Source organism: Littorina saxatilis, linkage group LG8 (assembly GCF_037325665.1).
Source record: "Littorina saxatilis isolate snail1 linkage group LG8, US_GU_Lsax_2.0, whole genome shotgun sequence".
NCBI lineage: Eukaryota > Metazoa > Mollusca > Gastropoda > Littorinimorpha > Littorinidae > Littorina > Littorina saxatilis.
The window spans coordinates 61,225,307-61,249,909 of NC_090252.1; the positions used below are offsets into that span (position 1 = coordinate 61,225,307).

At 41.2% G+C, this 24,603-nt stretch overlaps 1 protein-coding gene across 2 annotated transcripts in view; it reads left to right on the plus strand.

Annotated features, from left to right (window-relative positions):
* The window catches only part of LOC138974011 (uncharacterized), a 52,142-nt gene that overhangs the window by 19,081 nt on the left and 8,458 nt on the right, over positions 1–24,603 (plus strand). For both annotated transcript variants that reach the window (XM_070346707.1, XM_070346708.1), the window contains exons 2-6: positions 3,745–3,978; positions 7,012–7,095; positions 10,029–10,161; positions 15,591–15,853; positions 24,386–24,427. In XM_070346707.1, coding sequence (XP_070202808.1) covers positions 3,745–3,978; positions 7,012–7,095; positions 10,029–10,161; positions 15,591–15,853; positions 24,386–24,427 — 756 coding nt within the window. The remainder of the gene's footprint in view (positions 1–3,744; positions 3,979–7,011; positions 7,096–10,028; positions 10,162–15,590; positions 15,854–24,385; positions 24,428–24,603) is intronic.

Genomic DNA, 24,603 nt, shown 5'->3' on the forward strand with positions numbered 1-24,603 from the left:
GTCAACCAGCAAGACTAGATTTGTAGCAGACGAAAAACAAAGTGTGCGTTTTTCCTGTCTTGTGAAGGCGATAATGTCGTTATAAGTTATCTGTACGTTGTGAAGACATTTCAAAACAAAATTTAGCTTTGATGCGTCACGGGATATAAGCTTATACGTTTTCATCCATGGAATTGTTTTTTTCGTCTCAGCAGGGTGAATGCATTCATGATTTATCCCCCCTCTGCTTCTTTCTCTCTGTAAACTTGTAGGGCTAGTTATTTTTCGGTAACTTACCCAACAACCAAAATCACTTACCCAACTACGGGCCTGAATCCTCGATAGCTCATGGGAAGAGACTGTACACATTGTGGATCTACTTTTTGCGACTCAAAAGTTTAGAACACTCTAATGTACAAAATATATGTCACGGTAGAGACGAAGATCTGGTAGAAACATCGTTTCTACCGGTAGAGACGAGGATCGTCGTTTTTACCGGTAGAAACGACGATCCTCGTTTCTACGGTAGAAACGATGTTTCTACCAGTAGAGACGACGATAGTCGTTTCTACCGGTAGAAACGACGATCGGAATAAAACGTTTGTGTGTGTGTGTGTGCAATGTAGGTGATTTTGTCAATTATGAACACAGTTCTATCTTACCGGAATGAACTCATTTTTAACGTTGTTTACAGAGCACGTGCATTTGTGGGACATGTATTAACAACCCGTTTAGTGAGCCCCTAAACCAGGGTCAATACACGATCTGGGAAAAAAACACACGTCGTTCCCGTTGAATCTGTCGAGAACCGTCACAGCATGATCCGAAAACTCGCAACAGATAAGTATCTAAAGTCAGCAAACAGGCAGCAAGTAAACTTCGACTCAAAGATGGCAAAATTTCTTACAATGAAAACGATACAGTTGGGATACGCATTCATGAGGTGGACAGAACAAACACAGATCCTAAACTTCTCCCCTGCAAAGTCCAGACTGTAGAGAAAAAGACTACTGAAAATGGGTCTGAAATTGTCTACAAGCTTTTCACAAACAAAGGAAAGCTGAAGAACACCTTTAAACAGGCAGATTTGATCGATCTGAGAAATGTTCAATTTGACACTCTCCTGGACGTCGACATTGAGAGTTTAGAAGACATCAGCGTCATTCAAGCGTCAAGACAAGTCACCAACTGGGCAAAGGGGGCCTCCGTGTGCACGTACAGGGGAAAATGCAACACCGCTAAATGCAAGTGCAAGCGAGCAGCAGTACCCTGCTCTACAAAATGTCACCCTAAATCCACCCGATCGTGTCTGAACAAAGACAATCACTCTGCTGGTGAGTGAGTGTACCCCTCTTCTGACAATTCTTCTATTGCACTAAATGCAGTTCCAAACTATCTACTGATGAGCAAGCCTTTTATGGGGGGGGGGGGGGGGGGGGGGGAGGGAGGGAGGGAGGGAGAGAGTTCCCTTCTGTATTATTTTATTAGTTCAGGAGTTCATTCCGGTAAGATATAACTGTGTTCATAATTGACAAAATCACCTACGTTGCACACACACACACACAAACGTTTTATTCCGATCGTCGTCTCTACCGTCTCTACTTTCATTTTTCTACCGGTAGAAACGACGTTTCTACCAGATCTTCGTCTCTACCGTGACATATACATTTCTGGAGCAAACAATACAACCATGCCCCATTTAAACCAGCAACTACAGGCTTGAACACATGAATCTCAATATAAAATCCATGAGTTTGGTTGTTTTCTGAATTCAGATCTGCCGTGCACAATCGTTTATCGCTAGCAAGATTCCAAGGAAAAGTAACTCTCATACTTTGTCTAGCGACACGAGTAGTTCCCCTTCCAGATTTCGGCTGCATCGACAAGACTGCAATCCGACGGTCAGTTTTCAACAATATTTCATTTTATAAACAGATCATACGCAATCCATTGCAAACATTTAATCAACTTAAAGAACATGCAGCGGTTTCATACACTATTTTGCCCCAGAAAACTGAACTTCATACAGTTTTTAACGTTGGAACACGGGTGTAAAACTTCGTCTGCTAGTCACATTCGAGGAAAGAACATTTCCTGAGCGATACCAAAACATGAACAGAACACACACTATCTGCCTTTACCGCCACAGCAGAATGACAACATAACTGTGTACTTGGTTTTAGTTCAAAACATGGAAACTGACAAGAAGTGTTAACAAAATTGAATGATTTGCACGGAACTATACAACCGCGCATTAATCGATCGCCTGCGCAGGTAGACTGGTTGGTTGAATATGATTCGATCAAACTTTCGCACAAAAACTCCTTTTTTCTTTGAATAACTGAAGAAAGGAGGGATAAAGAGGTTACATACCTCGTCTCAGTGATTATCAAAAATAATGGTCTCAGTTCGCGGTCATGAAAAAGCTCGCTGAAGCTCGCATTTTTCATGATCCGCTAACTTCGACCATTATTTTTGATAATCACTGAGACTCGGCATGTAACCTCTACGTCTTTCCCGGAACTGGACAGAACTGGCCTTGCCAAGACTGAAACAAAATATAGTTCTACAACTTCTAGGCTTGGGTTGATTGCCCATGGTGAATTTCCAATGATTTGTTTCCACATCCCATGACACATTCTCTTTACTTTGGTCATGTCATATATATATATATATATATATATATACGTTACAGCTCTGTCCATCCATGGTATCGCGTGATATTTTGTCTGGACGGGGTGAAAGAATATAATGACGTCACTCTCGGCAGAGCATCGAGTGACGTCATCGTATTCATTGACCCAGTCTCAACAAAATAGCAGGCGATACCATGGATGGACGGAGCTGTAACTTATACTTACGTGTTATTACATTTGTCCAGAGTTGTAATATTGAGGTGTTGTGGATGTTCTTGCAGCTAGATCTTTTACAATTGACGTATTTCAGGGGTGTATTAACCTCTAGATTTAAAATGTCAAGACCATGTTATTGTAAAATAATCTGAATTATCAATGATTTATACTTTTTCAAGCTAGAGCTTTAAAACTTCTAGGGTTTGATAATTTGAAGCCATGCCATAAGTATGGTTGACCATCCTCAGATTTCAATATCATGGTGAGGTCAAGATTGGCTCTAAAGAGAGAAAACTGACATGTTCAGATGGTCCAATGTCACGCTTTGTTGACTCTAGTCATATTTCCGTGTAATAACGGGGTCACGTTTGCTCCGAGAAAGGAAAAACAAAATATCATTATAATGTGAAGGTTAACACACTTCCCGGGTTTGATGTCATCTGGACATGACTCGAGTCTGATTGACCCTCTTCAAATTCCAAGGTTATCGAGTTAGCGGCAATATGTAGTAAGCAGTGAATTACCATGTCCTTAAACATGTCACGGCCGGGCTACCCCCCCCCCCCCCCCCCCCCCCCCCGTAGCCTAAACATGTACCTCATTTATTTAAAACATTTTTTATTAGTGTTTATTTTATGCCGTTTCATGCAAGGAGCAACCATTTTCTTATCTCAGAATATGACCTACCTATCAGCTTCAGGGGGGGAAGCCCCCTGACCCCCACAAGGGGCTCTGCCCCTTAACCCCGCCAAGGGGAACATCCCCCTGGACCACCACTGGCACCCCCCCCCCTCTTCTTCGCCTAGTCCGGCCCTGCATGTCATGACACCAGAGGGCCAGACGATATCTAATTGATACTAACTATACCGAAGGTGAGTTGTGTGATAATTCAATCTTCTTGTTCTTCTTTCAGGAGACAAACTGAGAATTTTTCAGGCGTACGTAAGCAACCAACCATACTCTCCGACCAACATTCACGTGGGCCAGGAGTGTGCCAGTATCACGAAGTTCGATGGCTTTGGCAAAGGTCTGATAATTAACATTACCTGTGGAGGGTTTCTCGAGGGTCAGTTTGTCTTCCTGGTGACCCAGGCACCTTTTTTCTTGGAATTCTGTGAGGTGCAGGTGTTCGCTCACGAAATCGAAGGTAGGTCAACTGAGGCATTATCGGGGATGGACACATAGTCTTTGCCTGTTGCAGATTCAATATTGTTTTTTGCACAGTCACTTGGTAAACGTGGATAAAAGCTGCAAAAGAGTGGCATGCATTTGCTCTTTTAATTTGCTGCAAACTTTGTCTGCCGTCGGCGTGACGGAAAAAAAGCTATTATTAGTCCTCAGATCCGAGAATAACGGTGTCATACGATTGTGCAGAATTGTAACCAAGTAAACTCGCATGCAGTTTGGTCAGACTTTTTGTCAATGTTGGACATTTTTCTTGCAACATTGCTTGGAGAATATGGCAAATTTACAGCAGCTCGACTGCTTTATCTCAGTCCATGACACGGCACTTCATTGTGGCCTCACGGTTCTTCCCCGTTTACGTTAACACATACAATCTCCACAGTTCTGTTGTTGGTTTCATAACAGTCAGGTTGTTGACATTGTTTGTTTCTTAACATTGTTGTTATTTGGAGCAAGAGCTTTGAACAATTACACACTTCTGAGGTTTCACAGCTTTAAGGCATGACCAAAGTCATATTTGAAGGTCAAGTTCGGATGGAAAACATAATTATAATTATATTTTCGTTAATGTTTTTGAACCCCGAGCCATTTGCACGGGACATACAATTTGATAATGATGCCTATTACAATTCCACTACACCATATGGCTTTTTGACCAACCAGAACTGATTCTAGGTGACCTTATAAATGTTATAACGCTCAGACAGGGACCTTTTTACATTTAGTCAAGTTTTGTTTGTTTATCAAGCTAAAAATAAACAAGACAAAGTAAACATTGGAATTAACAATTATCAGCTTGACTTATTCTGAAGAATGACACTTCAAATGCTGTCAGATAATACATTCTTTATCTAAAATATACCAGAACGCCAGTTTTGTCGGTGGGTACGTGCTCTACAGGACGGTAAGGCACCACCCACCCTCTGCGTTTGTCGGCGGGCGCGTGCTCTACAGGACGGTAAGGCACCACCCACCCTCTGCGTTTGTCGGCGGGCGCGTGCTCTACAGGACGGTGAGGCACCACCTACCCTCTGCGTTTGTCGGTGGGCACGTGCTCTACAGGACGGTAAGGCATCACCCACCCTCTGCGTTTGTCGGTGGGCGCGTGCTCTACAGGACGGTAAGGCATCACCCACCCTCTGCGTTTGTTGGTGGGTACGTGCTCTACAGGACGGTAAGGCATCACCCACCCTCTGCGTTTGTCGGTGGGCGCGTGCTCTACAGGACGGTAAGGCACCACCCACCCTCTGCGTTTGTCGGTGGGCGCGTGCTCTACAGGACGGAGAGGCACCACCCACCCTCTGCGTTTGTCGGTGGGCGCGTGCTCTACAGGACGGTAAGGCACCACCCACCCTCTGCGTTTGTCGGTGGGCGCGTGCTCTACAGGACGGTAAGGCACCCGGTGGGCGCGTGCTCTACAGGACGGTAAGGCACCACCCACCCTCTGCGTTTGTCGGTGGGCGCGTGCTCTACAGGACGGTAAGGCACCACCCACCCTCTGCGTTTGTCGGTGGGCGCGTGCTCTACAGGACGGTAAGGCACCACCCACCCTCTGCGTTTGTCGGTGGGCGCGTGCTCTACAGGACGGTAAGGCATCACCCACCCTCTGCGTTTGTCGGTGGGCGCGTGCTCTACAGGACGGTAAGGCACCACCCACCCTCTGCGTTTGTCGGCGGGCGCGTGCTCTACAGGACGGTAAGGCATCACCCACCCTCTGCGTTTGTCGGTGGGCGCGTGCTCTACAGGACGGTAAGGCATCACCCACCCTCTGCGTTTGTCGGTGGGCGCGTGCTCTACAGGACGGTAAGGCATCACCCACCCTCTGCGTTTGTCGGTGGGCGCGTGCTCTACAGGACGGTAAGGCATAACCCACCCTCTGCGTTTGTCGGTGGGCGCGTGCTCTACAGGACGGTAAGGCATCACCCACCCTCTGCGTTTGCAATGCAGACCCACTCCCTTGAAAGTGTAATTGTCAAAGTTTCAGGTGAAATTACGTCACTCAATGCACGCCATATATTATAACGTGCTAAAAGAGCTAGTACAGCACGCTCACAAACTCAAACACGTTCGTAAGTTTGTTGGGTGACTTGTATTCAATGTATTTGAGATACATTACCAAACATCGTAACGTCCGTGCTCCACACTTGAGCGCGACGACTACAAGCCTCGATCTGGCTTTTCTATGTCTACATACCGAAATTCAAAGGAACATAATATATCAACATAACGTCATTACCTTTCTGTCTGGCGGCGATTCAAAATCTGTCGCTCTCTTTCAAAAACACCCGAAGCAACTGAAACGCATGTTCAACGTGGTCTATCTTTTGAGATTGTTGTGTGAACTAATTTCACCTGTGAATATCCATCACGTGAGGTAAGTGATTGATTGGTTGACCCAGGTCACGATAATGCTTTGACTGACAGGCATAATCAGATCGGACCGATCCAGTTCCCATTTCGGCTGTTCTGTCTAGTTCGCGGGGTCTCTTTGAAATGTCTTTTGGTCGAAATAGACGGTAATAAAACATTTATTTGTAATGATGCTAATAATCTACTTTTTCGACATGTCCATTGTCATTTGCTGACAGTGAGCATACTAGAAATTACTAATTTATAATATCACGTACGTATGAGGAAGATGAGCCGCAAAAGCGTCTTCACTTCTTGTAACCAGGCCTGGGGTGGTTGAGAACGACAGTATCTCTTGTTACAGATCTGTAGCTGTCACTCATATAGCAGTGCTTCATTAAATTGGACTTTAAAGTTGTTATCCGTTTCTCTGTCTCGTTGAAGTATTGCAGGTACATGTGTGTGGGTATGTGTGTGTGTGCGTGTGCGTGTGTGTGTGTGTGTGTGTGTGTGTGTGTGCGTGTGTGTGTGTGTGTGTGTGTGTGTGTGTGTTTTGGTACTTTTGTTCGTTGGTTTGCATGTTTGTGCTTTTGGTTTGTTTGGTTGTTGAATGTATGACGTTTTTGATTTGTTTATGTTGCTGCAGTTTTGCAGCTCAACCAAGGCTGCCAGTATTTGACTCCAGTGAAAAGATGTGCAGATGAACTATCGTGTTACCGCCAAGTTTGTAGTATGTATACGACTTGATTCCTGTGATCTGAAAATTTTTGTTTCTTTCATTCTTTCTTTCTTGTTTACTTCTTTCTTTCTTTGTGTTTATGTCTGTCATCGAGTTGCAGCCAGACACCCATTTTCCAGTATGATACCAACAGTAAAAATGCACTACACAACCTGTCTATGTATTTCCAAAAGAGTTCTGCTTTTTCTGATCTCAGACTCAAGGTCGAACTGATAAGAAATGACACAAGTAATGAATTGACACGAACTTACTAAGGTAGTCTTTGCTTAAATCTTGCTGACTTTGACCTCTCAATATTGGAGTTAGCTGGTCCTCTGTCATCTATTGGCGAGGAACCCTAACTGATTAGTAAGGTGAACAACCACAGGGCTTTTTATTCAAGGGCACGTTAAAGGTGCTGTGCTTGTCAGTCCCTTGTGCACGGAGGCTCTAGGGCTTTCACTCATGCCTCAGGTATATCCATTTATCTTATACCACATTCCGTTGACCTTCTTGCAAGGAGTTGAATACTGCATTTTTGTGTGCAAATTAATTGTCACTATTGTAGTAAACGGACAAGAACTACGCCAAAACCATACATGGAAGTATGTTATTCTCGACAAAAGAGTTTACTTCAAGATATATTGTGTTTGATTATGGAATAACAATGTAAAACATGGTATTTGGCTCCACACATAGTTTTGCCTTAGAATATGATCGCAGTAATCTTCATTACATTTTAAACGTATGTGTAGTAGTAGTAGTAGTAGTAGTAGTAGTAGTAGTAGTAAGTAGTAAGTAGTAGTAAGTAGTAGTAAGTAGTAGTAAGTAGTAGTAAGTAGTAGTAGTAAGTAGTAGTAAGTAGTAGTAGTAAGTAGTAGTAAGTAGTAGTAGTAAGTAGTAGTCTTCTTCTTCTTCTTCTTCTTCTTCTTCTTCTTCTTCTTCTTCTTCTTCTTCTTCTTCTTCTTCTTCAGCGTTCCAGAATTGTCTGGTTACGTGTGAGTTCGTTTGCCCATTTGGGTTCCCCACACTATACTCTGAGAGCATAGTCAGCTTCACTCCGCTTTCGTTGAGTAGGCATGCTGGGTATTTTCGCGTTTCCATAACCCACCGAACTCTGACATGGATTACAGGATCTTTTCCGTGCGCACTTGGTCTTGTGCTTGCGTGTACACACGAAGTGGGTTAAGTCACTAGCAGGTCTGCACATAAGTTGACCCGGGAGATCGGAAAAATCTCCACTCTTAACCCACCAGGCGGCAGCGACCGGGATTCGAACTCACGACCTCCCGATTCGGAGGCCGACGTCTTATGTGTAGTAAAATCTCTGGGATAGCTGTGTTCTGACCGGGAGCAAGAATGAGAGTGCCCTTGTTTCGTACATGTTGATGCACACAGCAACCGTTGTTGTTTTTCTTGGCAAAAAAGTATACAACTAAAGTTATTGGGAAATCAAAGGAAAGGCTGGGTATAATGTCAAACATTATACTTACATTCCGTTTCAGCATGCTCTTCCCAGGGCTTTGTCGTGCTTACGATTTCGCACACCCCCGACGTAACTTTCAATGAGCATTTTTTTCACTTGCCGGTCGGATTTGACGCCTACTTCCAACACCGCAACATCGCAGGCTTGATTTTGGTCCACCAAATTTACACTTTCAGGCCTATGCCGCCTTGATCGATCGGAAGTTTGCTTTTTACGCACTGCGTCTGTCAAGCGCAAGATAGCAGACATCTTTGGACCGTAAATGACTCTTTGCGCATGCGCTGCTGATAATTTGATTGGTCGATATTTTGAGGCAAAGCACATGGTTTCAGCAAACAGAAAACAAAACATTGGAAGTGTTAGTGACATTCCCGAAAAATAAAAACGTTTTTTACATATATTTTTGTTTTCTATACACTTTTTCCCCCATGGTTCATTCATCATTGGACATAACTTTTTAGCGAAATTTAACCATAAGATTATTGAAAAAAAGCAAAAATGTAGACGACCACCTTTAATGTCACATAGAACAGTTTGACTAACAGCTCCAGTACACAAACCATACAAACCTGACAGATGTATTCCCAAACATCTTCTTGTGAGTGCTAGGGTTGTCAGTGAGCCGGTCATAATATCACAATGAAAGAATGTGTGGTGCCTGATCGAAGTTTGACGGGCGCTGTGGCGGGGTGGTAAGACGTCGGCCTCTTAATCGGAAGGTCGAAGGTTTGAATCCCGACCGCGGCCGCCTGGTGGGTTCAGTGTGGGCATTGTTTCCGATCTCCCAGGGCAACTTATGTGCAGACCTGCTAGTGGCTTATCCCCCTACAAGACCAAGTGCGCGCGGAAAAGATCCTGCAATCCATGACATAGTTCGGTGGGTTATAGAAACACGACAATACCCAGCATGCTTCCTCCGAAAGCGGCGTATGGCTGCCTAAATGGCGGGGTAAAAACGGTCATACACGTAAAATCCCACTTGTGCAAAAACACGAGTGTACGTGGGAGTTTTAGCCCACGAACGCAGAAGAAGAAGAAGTCTGATCGAAGCTGACTATGGGTAATTTTGTTCATTTGAGGATGAAAGTCGCTTGTTCATTCCAATGCTTGTTATTCTCTCAGGTGCCAGGAGATTGGTTACGTATAACTCTCGGTTTCTCGATTACACATGTCGTATGTATTTCGACCGCTTACTTCCCTTTGGTTATTTGAGATGTATGGGTACTTTTAAGAGATGACAGTCGCTTGTTCAGTTCAATGCTTGTTGTTATCTCATGTGCCAGGAGATTGGTTCCGTATAACTCTCGCTTACTCCATTACACTTGCTTCCTTTTGGTTATTTGATATGTATGGGTACTTTCCAGTGATGTCTCTATGTACCGTTTCAGAGGCTGGCATAGATGGACAGCTGACTATGTATGGGTACTTACCAGAGATGTATCTCTATGTACCGTTTCAGAGGCTGGCATAGAGGGACAGATAACGTGTCCGAGTCGATGGTACAACAACACGCCAGTGACCTTGAGATGTGAGATCACCAAGTCGAGTTTATCCAAATGCGGCTATAATCAAAACCAGACATTCTTCTTTCTGTGAGATATGTTTCATGGTTTCTGTTGTTGTGTGTGAATGTAATTTATGTATTGAATGTACCCAAGCCAAGCAACATTCCCATATAGTCTTGTGTCTTATGTCTGTTTGCCTCTTCTTCTTCTTCTTCTGCGTTCGTGGGCTGAAACTCCCTCGTATACTCGTGTTTTTGCACGAGTGGAATTTTACGTGTATGACCGTTTTTACCCCGCCATTTAGGCAGCCATACGCCGCTTTCGGAGGAAGCATGCTGGGTATTTTCGTGTTTCTATAACCCACCGAACTCTGACATGGATTACAGGATCTTTTTCGTGCGCACTTGGTCTTGTGCTTGCGTGTACACACGAAGGGGGATAAGCCACTAGCAGGTCTGCACATAAGTTGACCTGGGAGATCGGAAAAATCTCCACACTTAACCCACCAGGCGGCCGCGACCGGGATTCGAACCCTCGACCTTCCGATTAAGAGGCCGACGTCTTACCACCCCGCCACAGCGCCCGTCGTCTGTTTGCCTCAAAGGCATACTCCTTCCCAGACGTGTACATGACATACCGTGCTAATTCTGTCATTTGGAGTTTACCAACATTAAACAGCCTGAGAGCTATATGCACACATTGGGATTTATCAGAAGTGGATCAAGCTAGAAGTGCCCAACTACCATTACCTGGTACTATCAGCCAACACGCGGTAATACATATGCCCTTTGACCTTTTCTTGGGAGTACTTAACCGTACTAAAATTAGAGCACATGATTCTCGGAAAGTTATTCAAGGGCACTTACGCACTATAATATAATTCCATTTTCAGTACACGACTCAAAACCTTTGAACTAAATCAAAAGGAATACAATACAAGAATAAAGAGTTCGGAAAAAAAAGAAGAAACAGTTGAATAATTGAAAAACAAAAGTTAACAAGTCGCGTTTAGCGAAATTACTACATTTAGTCAAGCTGTGGAACTCACAGAATGAAACTGAACGCACTGCATTTTTTCACAATGACCGTAGTCCGCCGCTCGTACAAAAGGCAGTGAAATTGACGAGCCTGTTTAGCGCGGTAGCGGTTGCGCTGTGCTGCATAGCACGCTTTTCTGTACCTCTCTTCGCTTTAACTTTCTGAGCGTGTTTTTAATCCAAACATATCCTATCTATTTGTTTTTGGAATCAGGAACCAACAAGGAATACGATGAAATTGTTTTTAAATCGATTTCGGAAATTTAATTTCAATCATAATTTTTATATTTTTAATTTTCAGAGCTTGTTTTTGATCCGAATATAACATATATATGTTTTTGGAATCAGAAAGTGATGAAGAATAAGATGAACGTAATTTTGGATCGTTTTATAAAAACATAATTTTAATTACAATTTTCGGATTCTTAATGACCAAAGTCGTTGATTAATTTTTAAGCTTGTTTCGTGACCCTTCCTATGCATCCGTTTTGGGCTGCCGATTCATTTTAAATTTCTTATACACTGATGTAGGAAGACAATTTGAAGTCAGCAGATCATAAATTGATAAAAAAAAACAAAGCTTACTTGGCTCTGAGTCTCTTCCAGATCCAATGATATTTTCAGCGTTGACACTGGGGGGTGGAAGCAAAACCGCTTGCCTGTCGTCAGTCTTCAGCGGACAAAGTCACGTCTCCGACCAGTATCTTGTCCTTCTGCTAGAGTCACTTGTTCTTGATGTTCTCTCAAATCCAAGATTAAGGGTGGGTACGAAGTCAACGGAGTTGGCATCGTTGATAGCCGTGCCATTGCCAGACACGAAGTGACGCGAGCAGACTTTTCAATGGCACGACAAACCCCTGTCGTCGGATTGCTTGCACCCATCGCGTCCTTCGCTGTTGCGCCTTCGCTCTTGCACCCATCGGAAAGCCATACAATGACAAATTCTGTCCACCGTATTTTTCTTTCTTCATTCCACTGTTGCACTTGCAGTTGCAAACACAACAGTTTGCCTCGTCGTCTCCGCACTTTACTTTGCACCAAGCCTCGTTGTCGATTTTTCCTTTTGCCCCCTAGTTCCGGTAGATCTGACAATAAACTTCACAGCGCATGCGCCAAAATTTAAGTGATAAAGGTCTATTAGTATGACACTTGTTAAAATAACAAACAAACAAACAAATTCAAAAATAATTTGGCGGATGTAACTTTGTTGAGTATGTCAAGCTGGGTGTGCGACAAAAGATCGAGTTTTACAATGTCGAGGCACAAAAGGTCGAGGACATTTGGTCAAGAGTCAAAAGGTCGAGGGCGACAAAAGGTTGAAGGTGACAAAAGGTCAACAGCAAAACGTCTAAGAGACAAGAGGTCGAGGATTGAAAAAGGTCGAGGATTAAAAAAAAATCGAGGATTAATAAAACGGTCGAGGATTAAAACATTGTTGACACAATTTTCTGTTTACGTGTGTGTTACATTCTTTTTACATTTAGTCAAGTTTTTTCATCTTTCGATAAATGTATTTTATGACGTCATATCCGGCTTTTTATAAAAGTTGAGGCGGCACTGTCACACCCTCAATTTTCAATCAAATTGATTGAAATTTTGGCCAAGCAATCTTCGACGAAGGCCGGACTTCGGTATTGCATTTCAGCATGGAGGCTTACAAATTAATTTATGACTTTGGTCATTAACAATCTGAAAATTGTAAATAAAATAATTTTTTTTGTAAAACGATCCAAAATTACTTTTATTTTTTTCTTCATCATGTTCTGATTCCAAAACATATAAATATGTTATATTCGGATTAAAAACAAGCTCTGAAATTTAAAAAAATATAACTATGATTAAAATTAGATTTCCGAAATCGTTTTAAAAACTATTTCATCTTATTCCTTGTCGGGTCATGATTCCAAAAACATATAAATATGATATGTTTGGATTAAAAACACGCTCACAAATGTTAAACGAAGAGAGGTACAGTGAAGCGTGCTATGAAGCACAGCGCAACCGATACCGCGCCAAACAGGCTCGTCACTTTTACTGCCTTTTGCACTGGCGGCGGACTACGTTCAGTTTCATTCTGTGAGTTCGACAGCTTGACTAAATGTAGTAATTTAGCCTTACGCGACTTGTTTCATTCTGTTATTGCTTGGAGAAAACGCTGCTTTGTTTGCATTTATATTCAAAACAGTGTTCGCACAAAGAGTGCCTTGAGTGACGGGTGTTTGTTTGTGTTCAAGGACCCACGGCTTTGTCGGTAAATGAAGCGTGATGTGGTCAACGGTGAACACAGCTCGACACTCAACAGATTGTTGTTGGTGAAACATGATGTCACTGACACGCTAACAGCTTGAGGTTTTTTTTTTCCTTCTTTTTTTCTCTCCCATATGTAAACTTAACAAGTCGCGTAAGGCGAAAATACAATATTTAGTCAAGTAGCTGTCGAACTCACAGAATGAAACTGAACGCAATGCCATTTTTTAGCAAGACCGTATACTCGTAGCATCGTCAGTCCACCGCTCATGGCAAAGGCAGTGAAATTGACAAGAAGAGCGGGGTAGTAGTTGCGCTAAGAAGGATAGCACGCTTTTCTGTACCTCTCTTTGTTTTAACTTTCTGAGCGTGTTTTTAATCCAAACATATCATATCTATATGTTTTTGGAATCAGGAACCGACAAGGAATAAGATGAAAGTGTTTTTAAATTGATTTGGACAATTTAATTTTGATAATAATTTTTATATATTTAATTTTCAGAGCTTGTTTTTAATCAGAATATAACATATTTATATGTTTTTAGAATCAGCAAATGATGGAGAATAAGATAAACGTAAATTTGGATCGTTTTATAAATTGTTATTTTTTTTTACAATTTTCAGATTTTTAATGACCAAAGTCATTAATTAATTTTTAAGCCACCAAGCTGAAATGCAATACCGAAGTCCGGGCTTTGTCGAAGAGTACTTGACCAAAATTTCAACCAATTTGATTGAAAAATGAAGGCGTGACAGTGCCGCCTCAACTTTCACGAAAAACCGGATATGACGTCATCAAAGACATTTATCAAAAAAATGAAAAAAACGTTCGGGGATTTCATACCCAGGAACTCTCATGTCAAATTTCATAAAGATCGGTCCAGTAGTTTAGTCTGAATCGCTGAATGGATTACAGGCGAGATTGGCGAGTGGGGCGAGGAAGTACCGTTTCTTGGGCACATCTCGCCGCGAGTGACGCTAGGATTCTCGCCTCGAACGCTAGGTAGCTTTGGGCTTGCTCGCGCAGCTGCCAATCCGATTGGCTGTCCATGGTTGTTTACTGACCCGTGCAGACGACCTTTGTGGTATCAACCAATGGTGTTTAATTCTTGCGTAGCTAGCCATAACACCGTTTTATAGACACTCTCGCCTTCTTACTTCGCGAGCGGCTAGCCAAAAGAATGTCTCGCCTGAAAGAAACACGTGTCAGGTCACATAAGGAACCAGTTTGTGTCAATCAGTTTGACAGTACAAAGTTCTCTTGAACATTATTTTATGAAACCGAAACAGGTGTTTTTTTCATTCTGTCAACAAAAAAAAATTAGGGATGGGGGGGGGGGGGGGGGGTTGACGGGGTCATAGGTAGAAGAAACCTTTTAAGACCTACAAAACCCTGATGGATATGACGAAGGAGAGTCGTATCAAGCATTTGCTTTTCTTTTCTTATTGAAGAATATTGAAGCTTTAGCGTTTGAAATGTTGGCTAGGATAAAGTCATTGATAAACAACACTCCCTGTTAAGTATTCATTGACTTCCTTTTACTGTTAATGCGAAAGCGTTGCGACAACTTAGCTAAAAATAAGAATACAAAAAAATGCTTATTTTGAAATTCGTGTTTATCCTGACACGCTTAATTCCAAGTTGGAGCAACATGTGTGCCTTAATTATGTTTTAATTGCCTGTCGTTGTTCCACTGAAGTTTTATGTTTTGTACACATTTAAAATACGTTTGGTGTGTGTGTGTATGGGTGTGTTGGGGGGGGGGTAATGTTACATAGACTTATATTTGAACCTCTTTCTAATAACTCACAAGCATGCGATGCGAACCTTTAGTTGAACTTCTTGTTATGTGTTTTGTTCGCTTGATTTTTCCATCTCTTAGCTTTTCATGCTTGTTATGACAGTGAGAAAAACAAAATGTTAACAAAAACCTGATTGAAGACTCCCTCTCTTTTCAGACAATGTTTTCTCAGATGTTCTGTTCACAACCTCTGTAAAAATGTACGTACCCCTATTGTAAGACCCCCACCTTTTTAAGACCTGGTTTTCTCAGATGTGTTCATGCCTCACAAGCTGGGCGCCACTGCACCACTTCAGTGTAGTTGGTTGGTTATTATTGTGTTTTGTTTCTTCAGCAGTTAATGCTATTCCAAACCGATGCAAGCTTGTTTCCTTTTTCCATTCACCTCTTCAGTAACAAAGAGACATCTTTTCTGAAACATGCTCTGCAGGATGCCCAAACGGGGGGGGGACTCATCCCTGTGCGACGTACGGAATGAACAAACGAGCTGTAGCTCCCAGGCAGGCCCCATTGACACGTGCTGGTGTCAGCAGAACATCACTCACTACATCTTTGTCTATCACTTCACGGCTATCGCGGGGCAACATGACGGGTTCTGGTACTGCAAGAAAATTTGCCGTGCAGATAATACTCTCTTCAGCCTGCACATGAAATACGACGTCGAGTGTCTCGATGTTGGGATCAACTATGACGGTATGTATGACCACTTTGTCATCCGAATGCATTGTACTCACTGCAAATAGAGCCTGTACATCACCGAAGCAGGGTGTCAATCATACAGCACTTGCAATAGAAGAACTACGGAAAAGAACTCTGTCGGAGTTGTATGAGCTGTGGAAGAGTGAATACTCTTTTGTAGGCAAACTTTCCACACGTGCTCCCTGTCCACGTGTTTCAGACACACCCCTCGCACCCCTCGACTGGCCTACATTGTCCCATGGGAAAGTTTGCCTCACTAAAAACAAGAGTATTCATTTTCAGAACCCAAACAAACCAGACACAGTAATTGTTGAGCATTGTCTTCTTTGCTGTATGAAAACTCTTAAATAGAAGGCATTATAAACAGTGGATGTGTTTCTGTCTGGCAAACAGGCTTTGAAGGTCATTAACATTAAGGGGGGGGGGGGGGGTTATCATTTTCGGTACCAGTGACTTCCATGACATGTAAGGAATCATACATCACATTTGAGATGTGTCCAGAGTTATACACGGGATAAATCTTGCGTGTCCTCACACCTACATGGATGCTGATTATCTGCTGTGTGGCTCATTATCGTACAGAACAGACTTTTCTTCAAACTTTGAATGTTGCCGTGTGCTTTTAATTTCAGAAAAAAGCGATACAAAAATAAGAAGAAATCATGATTGATACATTATTTTATAAAGGAATGAGCCAGACCCTTGATTTGGGGTATGTGTCCAGGCGGACGAAGATCCTTTTACCAAGCAAACGACGGGATGGACGTGCAGGGGGTATACATAATCTGTCGGGGGGGGGGGGGGGGGGGGGGTGAAGAGCTAGCAGGTCTACAGGTCGTCTAATGATAATTGAGAAGTAGTTTATTAGTTTTTTCGCTTGTGGTGACTGTGACATTACGAGGTATGATCCAAACAAAATGATCAATTGTGATGTTCGCAGAGAATGTTTGGCGAATCTGGACCAAAATACAGCAGTCGTTAGAACTACTCTCCTCCTACACCGATGCGAAGTCACAACATGCCTGAGCCAATCAGAAGAGGCCCTAAGGTGACCTTATTTGGGGTTGCCGTTGGGCTCTGATTTGACTTTGTTTTATGTCCTGCGTGCAGTGAAACTTGTTGGCAAAAAGTCTGATTTTCAAATAAAGTATAACCAGGAATCACAAGGGGTGTAATCAGGTCTGAAAAATGTGTAAAGCAAAAATGGGATTATTTGGTTTTTTAGGAATGGAGTTACGGGCCTTCTTTTGTGGAGACTGACATTTTTGACTCACATGCGAAGCAAAAGTGAGTCTATGTACTCACCCGAGTCGTCCGTCCGTCCGTCCGTCCGTCCGGAAAACTTTAACGTTGGATATTTCTTGGACACTATTCAGTCTATCAGTACCAAATTTGGCAAGATGGTGTATGATGACAAGGCCCCAAAAAACATACATAGCATCTTGACCTTGATTCAAGGTCAAGGTCGCAAGGGCCATAAATGTTGCCTAAAAAACAGCTATTTTTCACATTTTTCCAATTTTCTCTGAAGTTTTTGAGATTGAATACCTCACCTATATATGATATATAGGGCAAAGTAAGCCCCATCTTTTGATACCAGTTTGGTTTACCTTGCTTCAAGGTCAAGGTCACAGGAGCTCTTCAAAGTTGGATTGTATACATATATTTTGAAGTGACCTTGACCCTGAACTATGGAAGATAACTGTTTCAAACTTAAAAATTATGTGGGGCACATGTTATGCTTTCATCATAAGACACATTTGGTCACATATGATCAAGGTCAAGGTCACTTTGACCCTTATGAAATGTGACCAAAATAAGGTAGTGAACCACTAAAAGTGACCATATCTCATGGTAGAAAGAGCCAATAAGCACCATTGTACTTCCTATGTCTTGAATTAACAGCTTTGTGTTGCATGACCTTGGATGACCTTGACCTTGGGTCAAGGTCACATGTATTTTGGTAGGAAAAATGTGTAAAGCATGTGAGTCGTATGGGCTTTGCCCTTCTTGTTATGAAGGAGAAGGGCAGTCTGGGTTTCGCAGTTTGGTCGCTGACTTCTAAACTCGTAAGAAAATTAGGCTAAAAAGGTTTCTGCATAGTACGCGAAAATGACAGTGCTGTTAGTAAACAAAATATCGACATCAACGGGATATTCGCGATCAAAAAATAGAGCGAATAGCCCCGTTTCTGCTTTCAAAACCTCGCTTACAAATGTGATGCATCTCGTCATTTTGGTCTAGACACGCTTTGTTTCTGTGTTCTCTTGCGCTAAAGTAGAAGGAAACCAAAGTCTCATAATCAGTGACTACAGTAACAACAAATTTGGGTCTACTCGGTTCACAACGGTTGAGCAGATCGCGTGCAAGAGGACCCTGATGCTCCTCCCGTTCCCCTGCCAGCTATTGAGGCACCCATTTTGCGGCCAGCTTTTGAAGCGGAATTTTATTGAGTAGAATTCTTTGGACTGTTCCATATGAAAGTTTATGATTTGCACTTTATGCTCCCATGTACACTTTTTAATCTTAGAGCTTAAATTATTACACAGCAGCTACAGTATTCTCGTTTGAAGCGCTCTTCGGAAGTGTTTTTGGCTTGTCAGAGTTATTCCCCTTTTCCCCAATTTCGACTTCCCTTTTCTTTGGCCAGGTTGTAGAATATGGAACAGCTTTGATTCATGTAACGTTCTTCACCTGTGTAGACATGTTCTTTGTACTATCATCCAGCTGCACTCTTTCAAAGAAGTCAAGATTTCCAAGGCGCTTGAGAAAAGACCCCGTTTTGAAGCACAACCCAAAAGTGACGTATTTTAAAACCTCGTCATTTATGGAGTAGTAACCTAATGACGTCATCTCTTAGAGGTATACCAGTAAAATGGTTGGCCTTTCAAATGATATATTACTTTTTATGATCAGTGGCCTGAGACTTGTATAATCGCGGTTTGATCATTTTGTTTGGATCATACCTCGTAACAGTACAGAGATATTTCTGATATGTAATGAAAGAAAACTCCTCTTGTTAAGGTATTAGAACACACCTGAAAGTACGCTGGAGTAGCCTCCCTTCCCGGATTTAGAACGCGTTTCGTGTCGTAACAGATTATCCACTTATTAGCCATATCCGTATGCAAAATAATGAAATAAACATTAGGAAATGTCAGAAGTTTACAACTATCGACATTCTCTATCAGTGCAATAAAAAACAATCGTTAGAACTTGCATTTACGACATGTCGTGCGTGAGAACGTGTCACTGTAAACAAGCACTTCTTGCCTGGCTGAAGAACCATACGAGTCAATCTAAAACAGACAAGTAATGGAAAGCAGTCTGCGGATAAACATAACAAACTGCTGATGAAAAAGTGTGTTCGTCCCTGCTCTGGATAAAAGACATTGGACTGATGACAACGTGGCAGCGTTCACGCGAACAGATTTTTTTCAGATTATCGCTTCTACATTTTATTGCACGTAGGTCTACTTGGGCCAGTTGGGGCAGATCAGAATTTCACACTGGAAGATGACAAATTGGTCTTGTGAGTTGAGAACCACATGTTCTTTGCCGACAGAAATCACGATGGGACAAGATGCAGATTGTGTTGAAGAGATGTTTGCAGATTATCGCATCTACATTTTATTGCTCAGATCAATGCACGAAGTTGGGGTAGATCTGAATTTCGCAATGCCGGAAGACGACAAATCGGTCTTTTGAGTTGAGAACCACATGTTCTTTGGCGGCAGAAATCACTATGGGACAAGATGAGGATTGTGTTGAGGAGGTTAATACTGACTGACTTTAGATGAAGAGTTCCTAGATCTGGTTTTTGTAGAGAGGCATCATGATGATATCCTGTGTTTTTTTAACGTTCTTGGTGACAACGCGCCAGAATCGCACGAAGATCGAACTCTCGAAGAAAACAAGTTTATCGCTGAACATCGGAAATGTGAAAGTATTACTCTTCCTGTCTGATCAGTCTCCCCGTTAAATCTACAGGCTACATTATTTATCAGGTAACTTACCAAACCGGAGTGTGTGTGTGTGTGTGTGTGTGTGTGTGTGTGTGTGTGTGTGTGTGTGTCAGTGTCAGTGTGCGTGTGTGTGTGTGTGTGTGTGCCGGATTACCACCATTAACGCACCCTTTTGGACTTTTCTACGTAACCTTACTATGCCTGCTGTGACATTCACGAGGATTGTTGTGATTCTTGGACAATCGTGTGCCTGTGCTGGACTTGCAGGAAGACAAACGGCGTCGGAACGTATACGTATAAGTGTGCATGCCCAGAGCGCAGTGTGAACCGAGAGTGAATGTGTCATTGTGTGGAAGTTTTGCTTGATTGATTTATTCATGATTTAATTTGCCTTTTGGTTCAATAGAAAAATCTGTGTACGTTATACTTTGTATTTTGTGGTGTGATTCGCCCGAGTGCGAGACCCCCATCCCCGAACGCCTCTGTGGGTAGAATTGTATAATTGTGTGAGTAACGTGAGTGTGTAGATGAGAATGTGTAGATGAGAATGTGAAAGTTGCTTTGGACCCAGACACACACAGCAGACTTCAACGCAACAGCTAAGTTTCAGCCTGACAAAGAAATTCGAGTGACACAGCTATAAGGGCTGTACTTGTTATTTCTCTATTAAAACAAATGTTTCAAGATCTTTAGGCCAATAAAAAATAAATTGTCTGTTTCTAATAACATGGGTAAACAAAATAGGGTAGGTAGGTAGGGATTTTTAATTTCTTTTTGCCAGGATAGAATTCTTCAAAATAACTAAATGACACAAAGAGACAAGACTTGCTATAGATAAATTTATTAAAAAAAAAGGTAAAAAATGTGACAAAGAATATAAAATGATTGTTTTACCTGGTCTGGAATCTTCAGTAGTAATTGCATAAAAAAAAGTCTGATATATATCAATTATCATGTTAACTTTTTCTTAAAATGGGTGCGCTAAATCCTAGTCTGTTTGTTTTTAATGGACTAAGCAATCCTTGGACTGACAGAAAATATGTATTTTAAAAATGTCCAGTTGCAAATTACTTATTTTTCTAATTGGAAGAGAATATACACTCTTTTGTGTTCAAATGGGTAGGGGGCGGGGGTAGTAAAAGGATCACAGTTCAAGATTGTGCGCGACAAGAGGTGTGTTTCTTTTAACTGTGATAAAGAGCGACAACTCAACTTGGTATCTAACACTATTTCTGAACACTGTAACCACTTTAGCACTTTTAATTTATTTTTTCTGTCTTCCAAACTTCTTCTTCTTCTCCTCCTCTTCTTCTTTGTTCATGGGCTTAGACTCCCACGTTCACTCATGTTTTTAGCACGAGTGGATTTTTACGTGTATGACCGTTTTTACCCCGCCATTTAGGCAGCCATATACGCCGCTTTCGGAGGAATTCCAAACTTCTAATTCAGCTTCAAAAAATGAGAAAAAAAGGTTTTTTTTTTTAATTCAACAGTTAAATCACTATGTTGGATATTCTATTTTGCTTCCCTATTTATCTTAAGTTTTTGATCATCTGATTACCTTGCTTTCCTATTTGTAAGATAATATGCACTCTTTTCTGAAAAATAGGTAGGGGGTGGGGGTAGTAAAAGCATCAAAGTTCAAGATTTTGCGCGACAAGAGGTGTGTTTCTTTTAACTGTGATGAAGAGGGATAACTGAACTTGGTATCTAACACTATTTCTGAACACTGTAACCACATTAGCACTTTTAATTTTTTTTCTGTCTTCCAAGCTTTAAATTCAGCTAATAAAATGAGTAAAAAGTGTTTTTTTCTGAATTCAACAGTTAAATTACTATGTTGGATGTTCTATTTTGCTTCCCTATTTCTGTTCTGAAGTTTTTGATCATCTGACTACCTTGCTTTTCTATTTGGAAGACAATATGCACTCTTTTCTGAAAAATGGGTAGGGGGTGGGGGAAGTAAAAGCATCACAGTTCAAGCTTTTGCGCGACAAGAGGTGTGTTTCTTTTAACTGTGATGAAGAGGGATAACTAAATTTGGTATCTAACACTATTTCTGAACACTGTAACCTCTTTAGCACTGTTAATTTTTTTTTTTCTGTCATCCAAGTTTTGAATTCAGCTTACAAAATGAGTAAACAAGTGTGTTTTTTCTGAATTCAACAGTTAAATAACTCTGTTGGGTGTTCTTTTTTGCTTCCCTATTTCTGTTCTGAAGTTTTTGATCATCTTATTACCTTGCCTTTCTATTTGGAAGATAATATGCACTCTTTTCTGAAGAATGGGTAGGGGGTAGGGGTAGTAAAAGCATCACAGTTCAAGATTTTGCGCGACAAGAGGTGCATTTCTTTTAACTGTGATGAAGAGGGATAACTCAACTTGGTATCTAACACTATTTCTGATCGCTGTAACCACTTTAGCACTTTTAATTTATTTTTTTCTGTCATCCAAGCTTTAAATTCAGCTTATAAAATGAGTAAAAAAGTGTGTTTTTTCTGAATTCAACAGCTAAATCACTCTGTTGGGTGTTCTTTTTTGCTTCCCTATTTCTGTTCTGAAGTTTTTGATCATCTGATTACCTTGCCTTTCTATTTGGAAGATAATATGCACTCTTTTCTGAAGAATGGGTAGGGGGTAGGGGTAGTAAAAGCATCACAGTTCAAGATTTTGTGCGACAAGAGGTGCGTTTCTTTTAACTGTGATGAAGAGGGATAACTCAACTTGGTATCTAACACTATTTCTGAACACTGTAACCAGTTTTGCACTTTTAATTTATTTATTTCTGTCTTCCAAGCTTTAAATTCAGCTAATAAAATGAGTAAAAAAGTGGTTTTTTTCTGATTTCACCAGTTAAATCACTATGTTGCATGTTCTATTTTGCTTCCCTATTTTTGTTCTGAAGTTTTGATCATCTGACTACCTTGCTTGTCTATTTGGAAGATAATATGCACTCTTTTCTGAAAAATGATTAGGGGGTGGGGGTAGTAAAAGCATCACAGTTCAAAATTTTGCGCGACAAGAGGTGTATTTCTCTTAAAATTTGTGAAGAGGGATAACTCAACTTGTTATTTAACACTATTTCTGAACACTGTAACCACTTTAACACTTTTAATTTATGTTTGACTGTGCTCCATGCTTCAAATTGGGCTTCAAAAATGGATACATAAGGGGTTTTTTTCAAATTCACCTGTAAAATCACTATGTTTGATGTTCTATTTTGCTTCCCTATTTCTCTTCTTCAGTTTCTGATCATCCGATTGTTTTTTTGTTAACATATTCACAATACAATATCACAATTTCTTCAGTAGGGTTTGCGTGAAAAAATCTCATACCTATGCTCAAACTTCAGTCGCTATCTCAAAATTTTGCGCGACAAGCTCTATTCATTTTGTTTTTTCCTGATAAACAAAACACTGAACTAACATAAAAACAAACCTTTAAAACTGCCTAACCACTTTGAAATATGGCCTCAGGTGTGTTCTCCAGCCTTAAGACCTAAAATAAATCTGTGACAAATCATGTCTTAAAAAAGGGATTTCAAAATTAGGGTCAAATTTCAGAGTTTATGATTAGACATTCTGAGAAAACTGGGTATTGAATAGGCGAAAGGTCTAATCGGGGTCTTAAAATGGAGGAAGTCTTCCATTGGGTAAGATTGTTGGGGAAGGGGGGAGGGGGATGGGGGGGGTTTGGGGGGGGGGGGGGGTAATACGAAAGGAGTACGTCTTATAATAATAATAATAATAATAATAATAATAATAATAATAATAATAATAATAATGATAAAATTAATAATAACGGGAATTTATAAAGCGCCTTATCAGAAGTTCAAAGCGCGTGACAGCAATACATGTATACAAAATTCATACAATCACTGTCAGATTCAAACACCACATCATGCACATCTCACATCCCCATGCTAAGGAACTATCCGTAATGTTTTTGGAACAAGTGAGTTTTCAAAATGGACTTAAAAGATGAAATGGATGGATAGTGACGTAGTTGAAAGGGGAGTGAATTCAATAACTGAGGGCCATAATACGAAAACGTGCGGAAGACATGAGCCTTGCGTTTAAAGCGACCTTGACGGAGAAGTCGAGTATCATCTGATGATACTCGACTTCTCAGAAGAACGAAGGGTGCAAGAGGGAGTGTAGAGGGAGACCAGTTCCGAAAGATAGGCAGGTGCCGATTCAGAGATGATATTGTAGCAGAAGCAGGCAGCTTTATATCTAATACGTTCAGACACAGTGAAGTTCCCTCGTGAGAGCATGAGACGTGCAGCAGAGTGTTGTACTTTTTGCAGGGGTTGGAGAGTGGAGTCAGGGCAGCCTATGAGAAGGGAATTACAGTAATCTAATCTAGACAGAATGAAGGATGTAACGAGAGTTTTAGTGTTGTTGTTGTTGTTGTTGTTGTTGTTAAGCCACCCCAATAATATGTTAAAATATATCAAACAAATATAGTCATTGCACGACTTACCAAATCTGTTCTCATGAGAATAAAACATGTTTTATGATGTGCTTATTCATTACCTTTTTATCTTTTTTTGTTTTAGTAAATGCTGCAAAATATGTTTTGAGCGAAGCCTTTCTTCCAGGTATGAACATGTTTGTTTATTTATTAAGATCAGTGTTGTGTCTATTGTTGTTTCTTTTGTGTCTATCAACGTTTCTTATTAAGATCAGTGTTGTGTCTATTGTTGTTTCTTTTGTGTCTATCAACGTTTCTTATTAAGATCAGTGTTGTGTCTATTGTTGTTTCTTTTGTGTCTAT